Source organism: Sycon ciliatum, chromosome 1, assembly GCF_964019385.1.
Source record: "Sycon ciliatum chromosome 1, ocSycCili1.1, whole genome shotgun sequence".
NCBI classification, from domain to species: Eukaryota; Metazoa; Porifera; class Calcarea; order Leucosolenida; family Sycettidae; genus Sycon; species Sycon ciliatum.
In genome coordinates this window covers 40,837,976-40,858,675 of record NC_088643.1, presented here as the reverse complement: position 1 = coordinate 40,858,675, position 20,700 = coordinate 40,837,976, and the positions used below count along the sequence as shown (strand labels likewise).

Genomic DNA, 20,700 nt, shown 5'->3' with positions numbered 1-20,700 from the left:
GTACTCTTGGTTACAGGCGTACAGCCATGACCAGTCCAGTGTATGGTTCCCTTGCCACCTTATGATTTGGCCGTGAACGTACTATGTCGGTCTAATGTACCGTGATTATTAATACGCTTCACGATGACTTGAACAAACGAAAACTTGCGGTGGGCTGCCCGGTACATGGTGCATATAGCGCATGTGGAATAATAATATATGCGGGGGGAGGTGTTGTTTTTTTTGGGAGCTTTCTGGGTGCCTTGATCGGACTTCGGCGGAGTCTGACGCGAACCATGAATTTTTTCTTCTTTTTCTGGGTACAGTAGAGACGCGCGCTGTCAAGAACGTAACATTGTCTCCAAGGTTTGTTAGCCTGGGACGTTCGTATTTTTCAGCAATCTAGCTGCGTTCTTAGAAACAATTCAGAAGGCGGACGCCGGATCAAACGTATCCCAAAAGCTACATGCCGGTAATATGGCGTGTTCACAACTTCTCGGGCACGAAACTCTGCTAATACAATGTAGTATAATTGTATTACTGTTAACATGTTATGTAGTCCTGATACATGGCACGTCACATGCATTTGAGGTAATGATTATGTAACTATCTGTTGAGTTACATCCAAGGGTAGTTGGTGTGCCATTGCCCATTGGGCATGATCACGCCAGGAAAAAGGCAAAGAGGCTTTCGTCATAAAATCATCCACTCATTTTAGAGAGGTTCTGCAAAACGAGAATGTGTACGAACTTCTCTACGAGCGCACGTCACATAGTGAGAAACTTCGCACGAACTTTCGCAACTACGTGCACTTGGCGCATGCAAACTACGAAAATGTGCAGAACACAAAGTTCGTGCGAAAAAGAAATCGTGGATCAACGAAACCTATACAGTAATTACGTAAGAGTACGAGGTGATTTGGCTTTTTTTAACACTTGGCATTTTTTAACAAATGTGTAAAATTTGCTTTTCTTCTGGCTGTTTCTCTGCTCCGGATGGCTGTATCGAAACATGGGTGGTGGCAAATGGGAGCCAGTTTATTGTAGATCAACATTGACCAGAAAATTTGGTGCATATAATTTAATTCTCCCTGCCACGTTGGTATAACTAGTGGTGGGTGCTTTGCCATTTTGTGTAAAATGTGTAAAATGAGCCCCTAAATGGACGAGGAGGGCAGTGAATTGCTTCCGCAGGGCCTTTGGACGACGTCAGGCCGTCTTGCCATCACTAGAGACAGTAATGAAGAACAGTAGGTCACGGAATGCACTCTGTGAGCCTAGTGTGAGGACGAAAACATCGCTGCGATGCTATGCTATCTATCCAATTCCACCGTATAACACAGCCACTAGTTGTATGTATGTATGTATGTATGTATAACTCATAATCACAAGGTGATCGTAGAGGCATTAATCAGCGAGAGAATTGTGAATGATGTCTCTGAATCCAACTCTATCGTGTGCTGCATGAGAGAGAGCATGCAAGGGAAGACCCGTCCAACTTTTAATGTTAGAAATCCATGATGTTGCGGGCCTTCCTCTCGGTCGAGATCCAGGAGTTGATCCTTGCAGGAAGGGCTTGGAGAAAACGTCATGTCTCGTAACATGGCCAAACCACATCAACTTAAATTTCTTGACTTCGTTCGCTAGCCGCATCCTTGCTCCGATGATGTCATTGATTTCTTCCAGGATAGATTGGTTGGTACGCCGGTCGTGGTATGTTACTCCTAAGAGTCGGCGGAAGCATTTCATCTCGAAGGATGAAATTCTTCTCATTGATGAGGCAGATAATGTCCAAGATTGGCATCCGTATAAAACAGTCGCTAGCACAATAGACCTAACAAAACGAAATTTAGTAGGCAAAGAAAGTGATGGCGATTTCCAAATGAATTGAAGCTCAATGATCTTTTGCTTCCCTAGTGCTAAGCGTCTTCTTATCTCCACATCGGACTTGCCATCCGACGTGATTACGGCACCTAAGTATTTAAACTGGGATACCTCTTCTATTCGCTCATTGCCTACTTGAATGCACCCCAGATCACCACCGCCCTCCGGCGCTGCCATTGACTTGGTCTTGGAAGCATTGATCTGCATGCCTAGTCTTGTTGCACTCGTATCCACGTGCTCGGTCAGGTCCATCAGCTCCTCCACAGACGATGCGATTAGATCTATATCATCCGCAAAACGTAGGTTGGTCACGCACATGCCGCCGATACATACTGACCCATCAAACTCCTCCAAAGCGTCAGACATGATGTACTCCAGGAATACGTTGAACAGACAAGGCGAGAGTAAACAGCCCTGCCTGACACCCACTGACGTGGTGAACCAGTCGGTGATAGTGGATCCAACAACGATGGCAGCTTCAGTAGTAGCGTAAAGCGCTTCAATCAGGTCCACAATTCTTGCTTCGATGCCATGCGCTCTCATAATCTTGAATAGCGCTTTGTGCCAAACCCTATCAAAGGCCTTACGGAAATCGATGAAGCAATGATACACAGCCTGCTGATGGTCCCGGTACTTTTCAATTAACATTCTGAGGTTGAAGATTTGCTCCACTGTGCTTCTTCCCTTCCGGAACCCTGCTTGCTCGTCCGCCAGCAAACCCTCCACTTGCGGCTGCAGGCGCTTCAGCAAGATCCTCAGTAGCACTTTGCTCGGATGACTGATGAGGCTCACTGTCCTGTAGTTTTGGCACTGCCGAAGGTCTCCAGACTTAGGGATGGGAACAAGAATGGACCTTGTCCATGATGTTGGCCATCTACCATTCGTCCATACGAGGTCACAAATCCTGTGCATAACAGCCACCAACGTATCTCCACCATGTCGCAAAAGCTCGCCAGGAATGTTATCAAACCCCGCTGATTTGTTGTTCTTGAGGGAGTTGATAGCGTATTCGACTTCGGTCCTCAGAATGGGATTGTTGTTGGCATTATCTGATATGGCTGGAGTAACGATTGCGTCAAGGACTTTATCATCTACGTTCAGGTCCACGTTGTACAAAGATGCACCGTACTCACACCACCGCTGAGCTACTTCTTCCTTTTTCGTTAAAGTGGATCCGTCTGCTGCTTTGATCACCTGCATTGCTGATCCTGATTTCTTGCTGCATAGACTCTTCAGAGTTTGGTATGCTCCGTGGGGGTTGTGGTTGGCGATGTCATCTTCAATTGACTTGCATTTATGTTGTAGCCAATTCTCTTTGTCTCGTCGGATTAACCGCTTGGTCTCCCGATTCGCCACACGATACTCTTCCTGTGCCGCAGCAGAACCAAAGCGGCTCCCTCTCAATTGTCGGCGCGTATCACACTGCCTTAGGCATTCATCTGAGATCCATGGCTTTCTGGGCTTCTGGGTGGTTCCTAGGATGGAAGTTGCCGCCTCCGTCAAGATGTTGTTAAACTTATTGACAATATCATCTGCATTCTCCATCTCCAGCAATGGACGGAAACGACCACCAATCTCTGTCTGGAATGTCGATCGTATTTCTTGATTATTAAGTTTATTGATGTTGAATCTCCTCCTGAAGGACGGGGGTTTGAAGCATCGCTTTAGCTTTAACTTGATGCCCATCAGCACAAGGTCATGATCACTCCCCACATCAGCTCCTGGGAACGATCGGGTCTTCCCAGCCAACACACTGCTCTTGAAGCGCTGGCGGACGATGACGAAGTCGATTTGATTATGATACAGGCCGCCAGGAGAATGCCACGTTGTCATGCGGGATGTTTTGTGGTTTCCAAGAGTGTTGGCAATAAATAATCCATGCGCCTGACAGAAATCCAGTAAATTTTCTCCTCGATCATTCCTCACCCCGCAGCCGAAACGTCCAACTGTGTCCTTCCAATTACAGGATGCGTCCTTCCCGATCTTTGCATTAAAATCGCCCTGCAGTATGAGAAAGTCCTTCCTGGGAACACCGTCTACCAGGTCTTCTAACTGCTCATAAAAATCGTCGATGTCCTCTTCTGAACTAGCTGCAGTCGGGGCATAGGCTTGGATGATTGTTACATTAAATGGATGTGCTTTCAAACGCATTGTAATGAATCTGCTGCTAATTGGTGTACACTCCATAACACTTGAAATAACGCTCTTGTGTACTAGGAATCCAACACCTCTTTCGTGGCTTGAATCTTCGCCGCAGAACCAGAATTTGTTTCCCTTCGCTGTTGTTTGTTCTCCAAAGCCAGTCCATCTCGTCTCCGCCAAGCCGACAATATGCCATTGGTACCTATCCAGCTCGTACTCCAGCAACTCCAAACTTCCAGGTCCCCGAAGTGTCCTAACATTCCATGTTCCTGACGAAAAAACGTCCTTTGAAAATTTCAAATTTTCAAAATTCCCAAGGTCCTCCCTGCATCTCTCTCTCGCAACATTTCTTGCTCTCATTCACAAAACGTCTCACCTATAACGTTTCTAGGGCTGAACAAACGAAGCAATTGCCTTGGCGGTGCCCATATCCTCTCCAAGGCCTAACAAACGTGGAGCTAAAAAACTCCCAACCGCTCTGCTCCGCAGTCTGAGTGACAAAAACACGGCTTTCGCAGCATACAATGCAGTTCACTCCTCTGTTGACAGATTAATTTTCATCCACTAGCAATCCTTGAAGTGATATCTATCAACTAACTTCAGAACATTGATGACCGAATATCCCAGTTTCTGATGCCATTTTACAAATGTGTTAAAAAATGACACACCAATTATTTGAATCCTGAGAATACTGTGAAAGTGGGACATGATTCAAGACACTTTCCAAAGTGGGATCATTCCCATTTTTGGACACAACGGGCATGAAGGATAACACTTCCACTTGCAACAATTCATTTGGACGTAGCTTGTCTTGAAGTGTCTGAAAAAACGTCATTTTACAACCATGTTAAAAAAAGCCAAACCACCTCGTACTACAACATTGTTTGTAATTGTAGTGCTGATCGTTACCTACCTCACGAGTACATGTACAGTCAACTTCGCACGACTGCGGATATAACGACAATTCGCGAATAAGGACAGAATTTCCATGCCTAGAGCAAAGTCCCACCCCACTGTAATACATACATGTCTGTCCCTCCAGAAACTTGCGGAGACATTTCGGAAATATCGCGGAAAAAGTTGCGAGGTAAAATGCCACAAATTGCGGGGAATATTGCGGATTTTGTCAAATATTGCGGGATTATTGTGGTAAAATTGCGGAAATTGCGGCCGATTTTGGTACTTGTACTGTAGTGGTGTACGATGTACGAGTCGTACAGCATAAATCATGCATGACAAAGCAGAACGTACGTGTGCTGCGCTGACTGCGTTCAACTGCAAGACAGCTTTCCTCCATCCTAGGACAACACTCGACGCGAGCCTTATTTCGTGACTTGTCAGCCGCTGATTTGCCCAGAAACTTCGACATTCTGGTGTCGATCTCACAAGTAAACTACTGACGAGCTTGAAGAACTAAAGAACATCGAAGAAAGACCCCAATATCGCGGTTGCTTTTCGAAATATCGCGGTGTTCAAGTATCAAGGACAGTTTTCTACAATAACGCGGATGATTTTTCAAATATCGCGGATATCACGGACTTTTGTTCAAATCGCGGAAAACAACGCGGCCGCGGAATCGCAAGTTCCTGGAGGGACAGACATGTATAATGAGACTTCGGGTATAACCATGATAACGACACTTCGCGAATAAGGACGCCTTTTTGATGCCCCGCCGAGTGTCTTTATAAGCGAAGTTGACTGTAGATCTACATGTTGTAGATGTACGGAGATTCAGGGACAATTCCAAAGAGCACCTTGTTGGGAAAGCCCAGACAAAAGTTACGTAAACACACACAACACAAGACTTTTTCTTTGGATTGATGTGGTGGCTTTGAAAAAAGCCGGTTGTGCTTGGGTTTGATGCCCTGCTTGAGACAGAAGCGATCTATTTGGAGCTAGTGTACTTGGTGACAGCCTTGGTACCCTCGCTGACAGCATGCTTGGCCAGTTCACCGGGCAAGAGCAGACGAACAGCGGTCTGGATTTCTCTGCTGGTGATGGTGGACTTCTTGTTGTAATGAGCCAAGCGGCTGGCCTCGGCAGCGATGCGCTCGAAGATGTCGCTGACGAACGAGTTCATGATGCTCATGGCCTTGCTGGACACACCAGTGTCGGGGTGCACCTGCTTCAGGACTTTGTAGATGTAGATGGAGTAGGACTCGCGGCGACGACGGGTGCGCTTCTTCTTTTCGCCTTCGACGGCCTTCTTGCTGGCCTTGCCCGAGGCAGTCTTTCCTTTGGCTGCGACTTTAGCAGGCATGTTGAAGTAAGTTGAGAGAACAAAAAGCTCCAAGCAATCAAACCACAAAGTTGATAAGCTGTTGATGTTGCTTGACCGCGAAATCAATTTATTGAAGATGCACAACAAGTTTGAAGTGTGAACGCGCCAAGGTGACGACCTTGGAGAACACGGTGATTATCAATGTTGCCTTGGTGATGGAGAAGGCGCGCGAACATTCAAACTACATACAGCCGAGGCCTGGTTGATCTACGTAGCTACGTGCACAAAAGGCGTGAGGTCGAATGCGAGTGCGAAAGTTCAATCTTCATTTCGCACATTGGATGTGATTTCACCAGCCCAGGCCGGGCTACTGGCAAAGAAAGTGTTTCTTCGACGATCGGGTCCCCCATAGCCTAGACCATGTGCCCGAGTTCTCTACACATCAATGACAATGATCATGAAACATTGTTTCAGTTTCCTGCAGTTTTCTGATTACTACAGTGTACAGTTAGTTAGTTCAACAAACTCACTGACTGCATGTATCCAAGTCCACTGACGCTGAGCATGGTCAGCTTGGTGTGCACATAACCAGGATGTACATGACTGTAATATTTTGCTACTCCCTACAGTCCATTTCAAAACTATAGACGCGTAGATCTACCTAGGCAAAAACCGTTATGCCAGCATCTATACCACATAAAATCTGTGATCACTTTGTGCATAATTTTTTTCCAAATTGGGCGTCTGTTATCCAATCGACTATCGTTTAGAAACTTTATGAGAGTGGAGCGGACCTGAGCAATATATTAAATATTCCGAAAACTATTCTCAAAAAAGCTTCAGCCAAATTTGAAATAATTTCAAAAACCCTACGGCGTCTATAGTTTTGAAATGGACTGTAGTTATTACTCTCCGCACAGATTCGCTGAAAGCCTGAATGAAAAAGGCTGAGGAAATTTCAAGGTTTCTGCAGTTACACGATTGTATTACTGTCCAGATAAGGGAGTCATGAAATCCTGCAAAAAATGGCAGAGTTTTGCGCAGTACATGGTGGCAATCACAATCAAGTTAGTAGTATAGTTCCAGGGAGACAGAACTGTAGACTGACTGTTACATGTACAGTGCTGGCAACTGAAATCCGACTCCCTTGGCGGCGCGGCAAGGGAGTCGGATTTCAGTTGCCAGCACTGTACATGCACTACAGCCTGTGCAGTGCAGGAAAGCCTGATCATTGTCAACCTGTACACAGACAGTGCACAGTTATGTAGCACTTCCCAGCCAGTGACATAAACACCAAGTTGATCAAGCATATCATGGCTTGCATCAAGACTCCACTACCAGGACTATGCAACCGTGTGGATAGGTCAGTGTGCGGGGTGATGCCTTCACTACGTAACTTGCCTGCAGCATACCCTGTTACGGCTGCATCCATGCACCAAAGTTGACAACCTCTCGCAGTAGCACGCCTGGGTTTCCTCGATTTGTGCGAGTACAGATGCAAACTCGAAGCACCGAGAGGCTCATGGCTTTTCATGAAGTACTATTAGTACCATTTTTATCATTGATTGGTATTATGTAAAAATAATTGTAGAAAACTACTGGTAGATGCATGTTGTGATACTTGTATAATGTATGCACCAGCAATATGCAAGCAGCAATGAATCAGCAAAAACCTAGCCATGCCACCGCACCGCATAAACTTGCTCAAAAGAAGGAACGCAAAGAGAAAAATAACGTTTCTCGCCGACTCTGCCGGGAAAGAGACACCGTGATGCTGCATCATAGATTCTACTGTACTTGAAGTACAACACGGACTGCTTACAAGGAGAAGGCATTCACGGTTCTGCCCTGTCAGATTGAGAACTCAGTCAACAGTAGTGGACAGAGAGTGTCATATATTGGCTTTCAGTTCGGTTAGTTTTCGCACCAAATCTCATTGACTATTTGCTTGCCCGCTGGAAGAAGAACTCACAGAGTGCTCATGCCGTGTATGGAGACATGCATCCAGGTACGCCCACGCAATCTCCTTGACTACCGAGCGATCGGGCACAGTCTGCGCCATGCCGTAGATTGCCGCTGCGCCTGTGCTTTTGGCCATTGGCTCGTTCATGATCTCTGCACAGCACTCTTTCAGGTCACTGATGAATGCTTCGGTAACACCTTCGCGAGTATGTCGCAGTGTGCAGCATATGTGGATGGCAGACGGGAACTGCAGGCTGTTGATGTTCCAGCCACGCTTAGACAATGCTGCTCCAAGACGATAGATATCAAAGTTGTCAGAGCCGAAGGCTACCACCGATACCTGTGGTTGACCATACACAAACAAGCCTGGGATCTGACGTGCTGCCTTCTCTATGTCCCTGGCTACTGTGCATATTCTCTTGGTGCTCTCAACGTAACCGTGGTGACCCATGAACATCATGGCTGCCCAGCAGGCTGCAATTATACCACCGGATCGACTGCCAGCAACGGAAGGGGAGGCATAAATTCCACCCTGCCAATCTGGTGCTACAAAGTACTGCCGGTGACGCAACTCTTCACTAGAATACATTATAATTGATGAGCCTTTCGGTGCAAAACCATACTTATGCGTGTCAACTGAAATGCTTGTGACTCCCGGAACACGAAAGTCGAAGGGTGCAACGGGACCAAATCCGGCTTCTTCCAGGAACGGTACTAGGAATCCACCAAGGCAGGCATCAACGTGCACTCCAATACTATACTGCACACCAAGTGAAGCAATGCTCTCAATGTCATCAATAATACCATGTGGATACTGAGGAGCCGAGCCTACAAGTAGGATGGTGTTCGACGTGATTGCACGGCGCATTGCCTTCATGTTGACCATCCGCGTGTCACTGTCAACTGGAACGTGCACAAGCTTCATGTGAAAGTAGTCGCATGCCTTGTCAAACGCAGAATGTACGCTGATCGGTGCAACAATTTCCGGCTTGGTTATACCACGCTCGTTGGCCAATTGTCTGTACGCCCGGCAAGCCATGATGATGCTTTCTGTACCACCTGATGTTACACACCCACATGCCTCTGCGCCACCGTGGTACAAGTTGACTATCATGCGCACTGCCTCGCCTTCCATCTTACGTACGCTAGGGAAAACGTCTGGATGGAGTGGATTGGACCAGGCGAACAACGAGTACACCTTTACCAGCATGTCATGCAGCTCATCCGAGTCAAAATACACAACACCGGAGACGCGACCCTCACGCCAATCAGTCCCGGCTAGCATCTTCTCCATGCTGTCCACTCGCTCAAGCACTTCAACCGTGGACAGACCCTTCTCAGGCAGAGAGTTCGTGAACACCTCGCCAGGTTTAGGCTGAAAAACGTCATCATCGCCGACCTGTTTCACCACCTTGGCCAATTTTCGTTCTATCATTGGGCCGACAACCGGTGCCACACGAACAGTAGCGAACACACAGTCCTTCGCTCTAACCCACAAGGACTTATCTTGCCGCAGGAACGACCAAAGCTGCGTAACCAACAAAACGATGGCAGTTGTGTAGGCGATCAGTTGCACATCCGACATTTCCGTGTCAAGATTGGATACCAATAGTATAATGTCTGAAAGAACACTTTCGCAGCAAGCTTTCAACAACTCTAGGTCGAGCAGCTTCGCGACCATTTCCAGCAGATCCATAGTGCCTGGTTTTGATAGTCGAACTGGGGAGAAAGGTTTTTTTACATAATCATTATACTCTGTGGTTCTTGACAGTAAAATACACAACTATCTAGTACTGTTACATGTGCTGTAGTTACTTCCGGAAATTCCAGGCAGAATCTTCTCTTCTTCACTCCGCGAGCTACACGTGCACATGTACTACAATGTAGCTGTGGACAGCGGCGGAGCGTTGGAGAGTTCTTCTCGTCCAAGCAGCTGATACTAGTGATAGCAAGAGTTATGTACTCTTGGTGATAGTGATAAGGTGAAGTCCAACTACACTACAATTATAGTAATTATTTTCTTCTTTGGCGAACTGTGCACACCCCGGCTCGGTACCCCCATATATACTCCGGACCAAGGTCCAAGGTGCAAATGCCCATTTTTCGATTCGAATCTCTCTGTCGACATGTCGTACATGTACGCGCGTACACGGACACATGTACGTGTGTCGTCATGACAATGAATGCACGGTGTCACTTCTCGAAAAGTGCTGATTTGTGGACTTTTGCGAAGAGACGGTCAGCCAGCACTACACTCACGAGTCACCATGGTCACAGTCTTGTACTCCCATCCGGCCAGCAGTAGTTCACTATGTCCAAGAGTACATGAAAACCATGTAGTCTTGCTGTGTAGGTGGTGCCTAGTGCAGTGCCAGAGGCGTCCATCAAAACGGTAGCGCCACGTAAGTCGTTCGAAAGTAACAGTTACTTCAATCAAAGCCCTGGTGGGGTTGGCTTTTTCTCTTCAAAGTTCAGGCAGTTTGCTTCCCCGACTGATCCTTTCAACCAATCAAAGTCAATGCCTATTAATTTTTATCAAGTTTTTGTAGTAGCTTTTTTTTTGTAGTTCTCACTCAAAGTAACTCCTTCTCACAATGTCGTTGGAGTTACCCTCGCCGAGAGTAGCACTATTAGCTACGGCAGGCGCTGTAGGGGTCGGTGCGTTGGCCTACTGGCTGTTGAGACGCAGACAAACGCCGGGTCAGAGGAGCAATGGTCCACGGGCTGGTGAAGTGTTGGGTCAGGTCAAGAGCATTGTCCTCTATCCCGTGAAGTCAATTCGTGGCATCGAAGTGAGCTCTGCATACTGTCTTAAGAGAGGTTTCAAGTACGACAGGCGATTTGTCATTGTTGATACCGCATCTGAAAACCCACCTGAGGGCACTCCAGGGAAATTCCTTAATCTCATCTCCACTCCTAAGTTGGCCAAAATACAACCCCGCATCATTGAAGTAGGTGACCGCTTCACTCTTGTTCTTCAAACTGAGGGCTGCGATCCTGTCGAGGTGCCTGAACCAGACACCGAGGGTTGTGAGCGCGTGTCTCTTCATGTTTACCGGACTGAGGGCGAGGCTTTGGATTGCGGCGATACGGTGGCACGGTGGCTATCGGCAATCCTGGGACTGCCGGGAATTCGGCTGTACTACATGTCCGAGGATGTCAGGTGTCGGATGATCGCGGAGGATCCGAAATGGGGGGATCGCGGCCGCCCTGGCCAGGAGACATCGTTTGCCAACTTTGCTCCGTACATGCTCTGCACTGAGCAGTCTCGAGTGGATATCAGTTCCAGAGTTGGACAGGAGTTGGAAATGGCACGCTTCCGTCCCAACATCATTGTCAGCAGTGCTCTGCCAACACCGTACCAGGAAGACAACTGGACTGATATTCAGATATCAAACGTGAGCTTCTACATGATGAAGAAGTGCGGGCGCTGTCCTATGACCACTATACACCCGCAGACTGGAGAGAAGACGGGGCCAGAGCCGCTAAAGACTCTTCGTGAGTTCCGCCTGGAGACTAGCGATGCACGTTACGCCAACTCGCCGATTTTCGGCATTCAGATCGGTGCTGAACAGGAGGGGGCGATACGTGTCGGCGATGACGTTGTTATGCAGTAAGACCCATGCTGCACTACAGTGGTCATGAGTGTGTATTCAGTATACGAATCTTTCTGCAACGGTATCGGCTAGCGGTGCAGGTTTTTTCAATGCTGTGCACTTCTCCAAAGACCCTGCCCTGATGATACTGATTTTGACTGAGACTTGTACAACGGAACTGATCTGACCATTGGAGGGAGACTTACAATGCAATTAGTAATTTGGCAGTATCATTGTCTAAGAATCATTTCAACAGCATAAAATACATATCCCGTGGCATACCGGCAAGTCATCGCTGACCAATTCAATTTTTAATTTACATGTACATGTACGTGATTGTACATTTACTCCAAATATTTCCCCAATTTTATTTTAGGACATTCTATCAGTGGCCGGCCGGGTATGGATAGGAAGTGTGATACAAAGATATGCCTGAAGTGTAGACATGCAATGGATGGCATTACAAATACCTTACCACTGGCCTTTTGGGCACTAGTATTCATTTCTTCTGGTGCAAGCCTACTCCTGTTTTGCTCAGTGATCCGATCGTGTGAGTCAAGTTTGCACCCTGCATCAGTTTACAATCCCAGTGTTCATAGGTCCAGGGCTGCACAGCACCCAGCGTGGCAGTCGTGACTCGCTCGATCGGATTTCATTGAGCAGTGCTGTGGTACTTGGCTTGGGGTCACACACGTCACACAAGTGAGATATGTAGATTATAGGTATGCGAAGCCATCATGGCGGTGTGGTGACCTTGCAAGTAATGCTCACCGTTGACCCGCCGCCAAGAAAGCATACGTGTCGTGTTGAGCATGCGCATGCCCCTGAACTAGTATCTCTTGGGCCGGGTAGGGGTACACCACACTGCTGTTCAATGCTGCAGCTCAGTGAAATTGAATTCTATCAGTATGGGTTGACTAGTTGGCCTGGGGTGCTGGTCCTGACTTGCAACACTGGGCTGTGGACTTGTGTGGTGGGTGCTAAGTAATTTATTAGTTATTTTAAAAACTTATAGGGCTTGAAAGTGATGACGTCAAAAACGGCCAGGGAGTAGTAAGTTGACATCAGATTTCTATTTTGGATCCACTAAGGTGTGACTTTGCTATTGCCTCAGTATGTGGGTGCATAGCAACCCACTCATGTCGTATGCAGGGGTGAATTTTACTTCGCCACCAGTTGTAACCCCGCCCCCAGTAGCCAAATCAGTCAGTTTCACTGGCTACATCACCTTGCTGTGAGTAAGACGGCTTGAAATGTGCTTGGATCCATACAAAAACTGGATCCGTGGATCCAGTTTTTGAATTTTTGAAATTGTTGCTATGCTGTGACGTAGCACTTTCAAGCCCTATTCCGTGAGATTGGATTTCATTGAACCACGCGGGGGGGGGGGGGGGGTACTAGCCGCTGTAGCAGTCTGTATTCGCACCAGATGTAGCTCTCTGCCGTCTGTAATTACACACCGGTTATTGTACATGTATGTCACACATTTTCACTACAGTGTGCATGCCATAGTCCTCAGTTAGTTACCTGCACAGTGCAGCCGCATTGAGTTGATAACCAGTCATTGACTTGTGGGCAATTATTTGTAGTGTTATGTCAACTAACTTATGTGTCATCCCCATTGCCATCATCTTCGCAGAATCTCAGGAATGACGCACAAACAGCAAATGACGTGAATCGTAAACAAGGTGCATGCATTGTGGATGCTAGGCGATGACATACTGTCATTGATGAAGTCTAGGACGGATGTGCTGACATGATCTGACTTTTCTGAGTCACTTGAAGTAGTTGAAGTAACCAGTAGAGTCTACCTACATGACTGTATAACATGGACATGATGCATTGATGGAGGCTACACGTACAGTACAACCGCTGTACATGCATGTATCACCAGATCACTACTGCAGACAGTACTCAGTAGGTCTACCGGCAAGAAATGTAAGCTCCATCGGTATGCCGATCCAAGGCCCTGTTACGTCTACTCAGCTCAGTGAGTTGAGTAGTTGTACTTGTAGATCTACCAAAAAGGCAAAAGTCCATGATTATTTTGAAATCCCCATATGGCCATGCATAATGCGCATGTTCACCATGTCATGTTGGGCCATGCGCCATGGCCTATATATATGGGCAGTGAAAAAAAATAATATTATTATTTCCTGGTTGCCTTGTTTTTATAATCATACTTCATAGTGAAAATAATTCAACTTCGAAGAAGATCCTGCTCCTCACTGACCTCAGTCCCTTCTCTTGCTGTGTCCTAGAGAAGCGAGGTCGTATTATCAAAATCTTGACAACACGGCAGGGGGGGCACAATGGGTGGCATTCGACGAGTGAAGCTTGTGTTCCAGAATGTGACGCAGATGGTGTTCTGTGATGGGCAGGCTCTGACTGCCGTTGTGGAAGTTGAAGTTACTGAGCCCACCAGGGTGCGCAAGGTGTCTGTCAATATTGACGGATCAGCACACTGCCGATGGAAGAGTGGCAATACCACGTATCGTGGTAACATGGCCTATCTCAGCGAGTGTGTGGTCGTTTGGCAGCCAAGTAAGAGGAAATACTAGTGCATGCACAAACGAGCATCGATTCACTGAGAACACAGTACCTTTTTTCCAACACTAGAGATCCCAAGTCTAGAATGCCTTCTCCTTTCGTTTTCTTACGAACAATTCACGTAGTTGAATGGAGAATGCGTGGGACTTCTAATCTGGGCATGTAAACAATGTAGCCACCTCCCATACTGGTCCTGGAGATGTCCTTGATTGGGCATTGTGTGCCCCACTCAGCCCCCAGTGCTCCTGTTGCATGCATGCGCCGTACTGGCTTGTATAGAAGCCCGTGAATAATGAAAGTCTGGAAATTATTAGGATGGACAGTCGTTTTAGCTTTTCTTGTAATTGTGCTAAAACCTGCATTGAAATACCAGGTTTGAATTCGTGCCAGACGAGCACTGACATCGGCTTCAACAGGAATGCACCCGGCACACGACATCACAGCATGCTGGGCCATAGTGATCGTGATATGTCACATAAAACTCAGTGTCGCCACTTGCGAGGAACATGATTTTGCTTTCAAACTCAACAAAGGTTCTTTGTCATGCACCTGCAGTCATTGTTCTACCTGAAGTGAGCCTGTGTTTTGCTTTTGCTTTCTTGGATTCTATTTTCCTCACTCTGGGATACTCATGGACAAGCGAATTGCTGAGTGAAAGGGGCTGGTCACTTTGAAAAAGCAAATCTGCAAGAACACAAGAGGCTTGGCGCTGCAGAGCAGTTGCAGCTGCAGCCATGACAATTTTCATTTCGACGATTTTGTTTTCAGGCAGCAAAAGGCTCTGGCTCGAAAGCAGTGGTGATACATGGATGACCATTATTCCCAATGGCTCTCGCGCGCACCAAGTGTACATGATTGTAGACGTCCAAAAACGACTCCTACTTCAATGCCAGCCAGGAGCGATAAATCAGCGATGTCAGTGGCAACAACCCATGGCGAAATACTCAATGTGTGGCGCACCAGCGAACGTCCATAGCAACATATGATACTACTGTCGTGGACATGGAAATCCAGTCGATTGACTGGGGCCTGCGCCCTCAGCGCGTACAGAACAGTGCACTGTAACATCCGATGCGACCAGCGCGCTGCAGCGCATAGAAATGTCCTGCATGTGTGTACTGCTTACCCACAGCTACATGGCCAGCGCCCTGGGGTCGCTAGACGTTCGACCGGATTTCCATGTCCACGACAGTAGTTGCAATTGCCGTTTGTTAGTCTATCACAAGCTCCATTTCGACATGTATAGTACGAAGAGATAGAGCCGAGTGGTCTGTCTTACTTCGTGTGTCTTCCCCTCTTTTGCTTATATCATGAGCGTCCCAAGTTGGGTGGTTGCTGTTGCATGCTCTTGAAGTGAGCCATGGCTGTCCTGTGCAGTGGTCCTCCGCCTTAATGTTACTGGTTTAGACTCAGATGGAGAGCCACGGATTAAAATTATAAAGTGAGGGAAAAAAGTTTACAAGTCATGCGGTCGTTGAATGTCAGCATCACATCAGTCAGTGTTGTGCTAATTCATGTTCTGACTCACTGGTATCTTACTTATAACTGTTAGTGTTGTGCTAATTCATGTTCGGACTCACTGGTATCTTGCTTATAACTGTTAGTGTTGGACAAACAACGCATGAGTTGTAAACTTTTAGTCCTCTCTTTTCAGTATTACCGGTTGTGTATACCGTACTTGTGCATGCGCAAGACCATAAAGTGCAGGTGGCACCATACGTGTGTACAGTACGCATGCATACATGACGCCTGATCATTGCTCATTCGTTTAATATGCTGTGTAATGTGCAGCTGTGCCTAATGAGATGCTGACTGTGGGTGTTCACCATTGGTCGTTCACATTCCGCTTGCCGCGTGGCCTGCCAAGCTCGTGCAACATTGGCTGCGGTGGCGTGTCTTATGAGGCTGCCGCTGTCGTGGACATTCCCTGGGGCTTTGACGTAGCACATCGTATACCGTTTGGCGTGGTGAAACGCATTGAAGTGAACACAACACAGCTGCGCGTAAGTTGTCAACTTTACAAAGTGCATGCTAGTGTGTGCTCACTCGGCTTGTTCAGGTGGGCTGTGTGCCTGCATACTGACCACTACGATGTCATGTATGATGGTCAGCATCTGCACTGAATGTATCCACGAGACTTGCCTCTGCAGCCTCTGCCCAGGCGTACGTAGCGTACTCGTACTGCCGTGCATCCCATCGTTGATAATTGCAGTGTATGATGGTTGATCAATGCCACGAGTGCCCTCGCTGGTAGTGCTCCTTGCGCATATCTAATGTCCAGTGCATACAAACCTATTTTTGTTACTTCAGCGGTCGATCACGAAGGCAGCTGAGAAAACGCTGTGCTGCTGCTGCTGCTCTCAAGGACCCGTGAAGTTACGTGCCACCATCAATAAACTCGGCTTCTGCAATGGAGACTCTATCGACCTCAAGTTTTCGGCGGAGAATAATACAGATCGTGAGCTGGGCACTTTGCGCGTCCGTCTCCTCAGGGAAGAGATTGCAAAGGTTCGCAATAACACCAAGTAAGTCTGTCTGGCGATGCCTCACTCTGGACACAAGGTTAGTCTGGCATCTGCTTCACTTTGCAGCGCACCGTGCCTGGAGGTCTTCCCTTCTGCTCCAATTAGTACCGTCATCTGATTGCTGGCGCTTGAGTCGGATTTGTTTTTGACTCTTGTGTCTGGACCCGGTCCGTATCGTACGTCACTGTGCACGCATGTGTGTGTGTGCGTGCGTGTGTGTGTGTGTGTGTGTGTGTGTGTGTCTGTGTGTGTGTGTGTGTGTGTGTGTGAGCTTCATAGCTGTGTGGTGTAGACCAGGCTGAATAGTGGCGGTCAATTCTTCAGCCTTGCAAGCTGTTGAATGGTGCAATCCCAGCACAAGCTGCTATGGCTTCTGCTGTAGCATCGCTATCATCGCCTCCGGCAATGGGCGTCCAATGGTGTGTGTGTGTATCTGTGTGCCTTTGTTTTCAGCTCGAGAACGCGTACGTGTCATGTGGCCACCACGCAGGAGGTGCTGGGTGCTCAGAGTAACATCAATGTCAACTCATTCAAGATCCCTGTGCGTGACCTGCCACCAAGTGTTGCAGCTCAAGTTGTCTTTGTCAAGTACACAGTTGAGGTCAGAGCATATCTTCTCTCAAGGCAGTTGTGTGGAAGAAGCTTTCACACCATATGCTAGTCACAAACTTGCTTACATTTCCATCACCAGAAGGACATAAACATTAAAATGTATGTTTTTGTGTGGAGTGGTGTTACATGTACAGTGCTAATGATGCCATTCACAACAACTCCGAAGATGACCTATTGATGTAGCCTCTAAAATCTAAGCATATCAGTGGATCGAATCTCAAAGTGTGTGTGCGTGTGTGTGTGTGTGTGTGTACATGCTGGTCTATTCGGTTGGTGTGAACTGGCAGGTGGCTATAGTTGTACCGTGGGGCATGAACTGTGTGTGCCGCTTCGACGTCGTTATTGGCACGATGGACAGCAGTGATGAAGATCGGCAGAATGTGGAGGAGCTCGTTGGCACACTGCTACGTGAGGCAGGACGCCGGGCTCACATCCAGAGTGCAGCACGCAATGAAGGCCTTGAAGAGGTAACTATAGCGCTCAGGACTTTTGTTAAATCGGGGCTGAGTCTTAGGTCCATATCTTATTCATTTGTATGAGCAACAAGGTTTTTAAGGGTATTGCACTCTTTGTTGTTGACTACTCAGAATTTCTTCGGTATGAACATGTTGAAATGGAGAAGATGGGACATACTAGTATCTGAGACTTTCCCTTGCTGCATTTATCCTTGCTTATCTCTTGGCAATGTGTTGTTCTTTTCATGGCAGCAGTAAATCTGGACTGGAGTACGGTTGTGGACATTGTTCTTGATAACACTAGTGTCTATTCTTTACCCTGTGCTTGTGTGTGTGTGTGTGTGTGTGTGTGTGTGTGTGTGTGTGCGCGCGCGTGTGTGTGCGTGTGTGTATGTGTGTTTTGTGTGGTGTGTGTGTGTGTGTGTGTTTGTGTGTGTGTTTGTGTGTGTGTGTTAGTGTGTGTGTTTGTGTGTGTGTTTGTGTGTGTGTATGTGTGTTTTGTGTGTGTGTGTGTGTGGTGTGTGGTGTGTGTGTGTGTGGTGTGTGTGTGTGTTGTGTGTGTGTGTGTATGTATGGTGTGTGTGTGTATGTGTGTGTGCGTGCATGCGCGTGTGTGTGAGTGTGTGTGTGTGTGTGTGTGTGCGCGCGTGTGCATGTAGGTTCATGAGCCTCCACCAGCTTACACCGACGCAGTTACTTCAAACTCTGAGACGCAACGCTTGGTCTCAGCAATGTATGACTAAGGTGTGACGCGTTATGTTACAATGTCACCCTGTCACAGCCCATGTGAACGTCTGCATTGTATGTTTGCTGCACCGCTAGCGTGTGCGTGTGTGTGTGCGTGTGTGCGTGTGCGTGTGTGTGTGTGTGTGTGTGTGTGTGTGTGTGTGTGTGTGTGTGTGTGTGTTGATGCCCGGATGTGTGTGCATGCTTTATTGTAGATGCCATTTTTGCTGAGCATGTGTACACTGTGCTGTATTCCGTTGGCATGATTGTCATAATTCACTATGCACTGGCCATGGTACTTTTGTGCCCCTCTGGGGTTGTGTATGTGCACTGAAAAAAGGGAAAGAAAAGGTTGCTGATACTGATCCTTTTTCAGTCAAGGCTTTTTCGGTGATTTTTTTCCATCTTTTATCACTTCTTGATTTCCCAAAACTTTAAAATTCTGTAAAATCCTTTTCAACCAGTATATTATGCCCTGTTGCAAACTCCTTTTACGCCATTGGATTTCTATGTATCCGTTGGCTGTGCAAGCCTTACCCTTCTTCAATGTTCACTCCCAAATGTTCTTGTTCTTAACTTCGTTTTCTGTTGACATTTAGATATGCTTGCTGGTCAAGCAAGCCGCACTTTGCACCTGCTATAATATATGCTGCACGTTAGCGCTTTAGCTCCCCTGCTCACTCTCCTAGCATGTGTCACACCAGTGGGTGTGAGCATGACTTCACTCTTTAGAATATATCACCATTTTTCCTAGGCTGTCAAGACTTAAAAGGCTTGTTTTTATGTGTCCTTGAGGTCTGATTGCTGCACCCCAGTGTCTTTATACTGTTTTATAGCCGTGGCCCTTCCTTTCTGCCTGTTTATGCCCCCTCTGTAGCAAGCTCTTTTGTGTGCGTATGTACATTTATGTGAGTCCCGGTTCTGGGCGCACTCGTTTCTCCGTTTTTTAAGCCTCTTCATTTGTTCTGTTTTGCTTGTTCTAGTGCTCTGGCTATCCTGTATTGAACTTGCGTGTGTTGTTGTTGTTTATATGCCATGCTTCACCAAACATTTTTTTGCCGTTGCGTGCCACATGCACACCGTGCCTGCTCGAAATCTGTTTTGTTTTAGGTCATGATAACTTACAGGTACATGTACTGAGGTAGCTTTTCCGCAGCAGCCCTGTTTTACCATGCACATGTGTGTGCGTGTGATTTGTCTGGCTGTGTGCTTGCGTGTGTTTTCTCGCAAAGTTGCTTTTTAAACCAGAGTGTGCGACTCCAGGAGAATCATCCTATGGCGAAGTCTCTTGGTCAGGTCATAGTGCCTTTGCTGCCTCTCATGCCGGTGCACATGGTCATTTTTACCCATCACCAAGGTAATTTCTGCTGCGCATAGATGCTTGTCATACAGAAGGTGAAAAACACCCGCGAACTTCCCGTGTGATGTAGCCCTGAACCTACGGTGTGACCAGGGTCCAGGGAACCCAACACATACCGGTGTCAAGAGTTCATAATTATGAACTCTTGCCGGTGTGTTTTGGGTTCCCTGGTCATACCATACATGTGTAGGACTCCCTGGGCATCGAGTTTTCTATGATTCATAACAACCTAAACACACAAGAACCAAAACGAAACAAAAATTCGCCATGGAATCGGTTTTATGAAGAGTTTTGGTTTTGTCCATCATTAATGTGGACCTGCAGACTCTTATAGTTTTCTGTACCCTTGCATGCCATGGTGGTTGTGAAACTGAATGTGTGCATGTTGATGCGTACTTGAATGGATGTGCAGCAGTAGGGTAAAAACATACATTTAATGTACTTAGTGGAGAGGCACTGGCATTCTCTTTCGGAAAGAAGGTAAAAAAAGTAACTTCTCATGCACAAGCATGCACAAAGGAAGACCTACATGTCCATGTAGAAGGAATGATGGCACCACGTAAGACTCGAGTGGATACTACAGAACTGGCCAAAGAAATCCAACCTCATGAATAGCATTGCCGGGCGCTATGCAGCCCTAGCACTACACATACTGGTCTGCGCCCTCGAACGCGGCGCTACTTTATTCA

At 47.1% G+C, this 20,700-nt stretch overlaps 4 protein-coding genes across 4 annotated transcripts; 2 read left to right on the top strand and 2 right to left on the bottom strand.

The window, feature by feature from the left end:
* Positions 1-5,833: 5,833 nt before the first annotated feature.
* Positions 5,834-6,307, bottom strand: LOC135806994 (histone H2B-like). The gene has a single exon (XM_065321095.1). The coding sequence runs from the start codon at positions 6,262-6,264 to the stop codon at positions 5,890-5,892; it is 375 nt and encodes a 124-aa protein (XP_065177167.1). The 5' UTR covers positions 6,265-6,307; the 3' UTR covers positions 5,834-5,889.
* Positions 6,308-7,453: 1,146 nt separating this feature from the next.
* LOC135825937 (sphingosine-1-phosphate lyase 1-like) lies at positions 7,454-10,201 on the bottom strand. The gene has a single exon (XM_065338582.1). It carries the CDS (start codon positions 9,881-9,883, stop codon positions 8,159-8,161), a length of 1,725 nt encoding a protein of 574 aa, XP_065194654.1. The 5' UTR covers positions 9,884-10,201; the 3' UTR covers positions 7,454-8,158.
* A 314-nt stretch (positions 10,202-10,515) lies between these two features.
* Positions 10,516-12,257, top strand: LOC135825928 (mitochondrial amidoxime reducing component 2-like). Its single transcript, XM_065338571.1, has one exon. It carries the CDS (start codon positions 10,782-10,784, stop codon positions 11,802-11,804), a length of 1,023 nt encoding a protein of 340 aa, XP_065194643.1. The 5' UTR covers positions 10,516-10,781; the 3' UTR covers positions 11,805-12,257.
* A 1,683-nt stretch (positions 12,258-13,940) lies between these two features.
* On the top strand, positions 13,941-19,800 carry LOC135825918 (arrestin domain-containing protein 3-like). Its single transcript, XM_065338559.1, has 6 exons — positions 13,941-14,327; positions 16,125-16,336; positions 16,644-16,858; positions 17,312-17,459; positions 17,758-17,937; positions 18,585-19,800. Exons 1-6 carry the CDS (start codon positions 14,096-14,098, stop codon positions 18,666-18,668), a joined length of 1,071 nt encoding a protein of 356 aa, XP_065194631.1. The 5' UTR covers positions 13,941-14,095; the 3' UTR covers positions 18,669-19,800.
* The last annotated feature ends 900 nt before the right edge of the window (positions 19,801-20,700 follow it).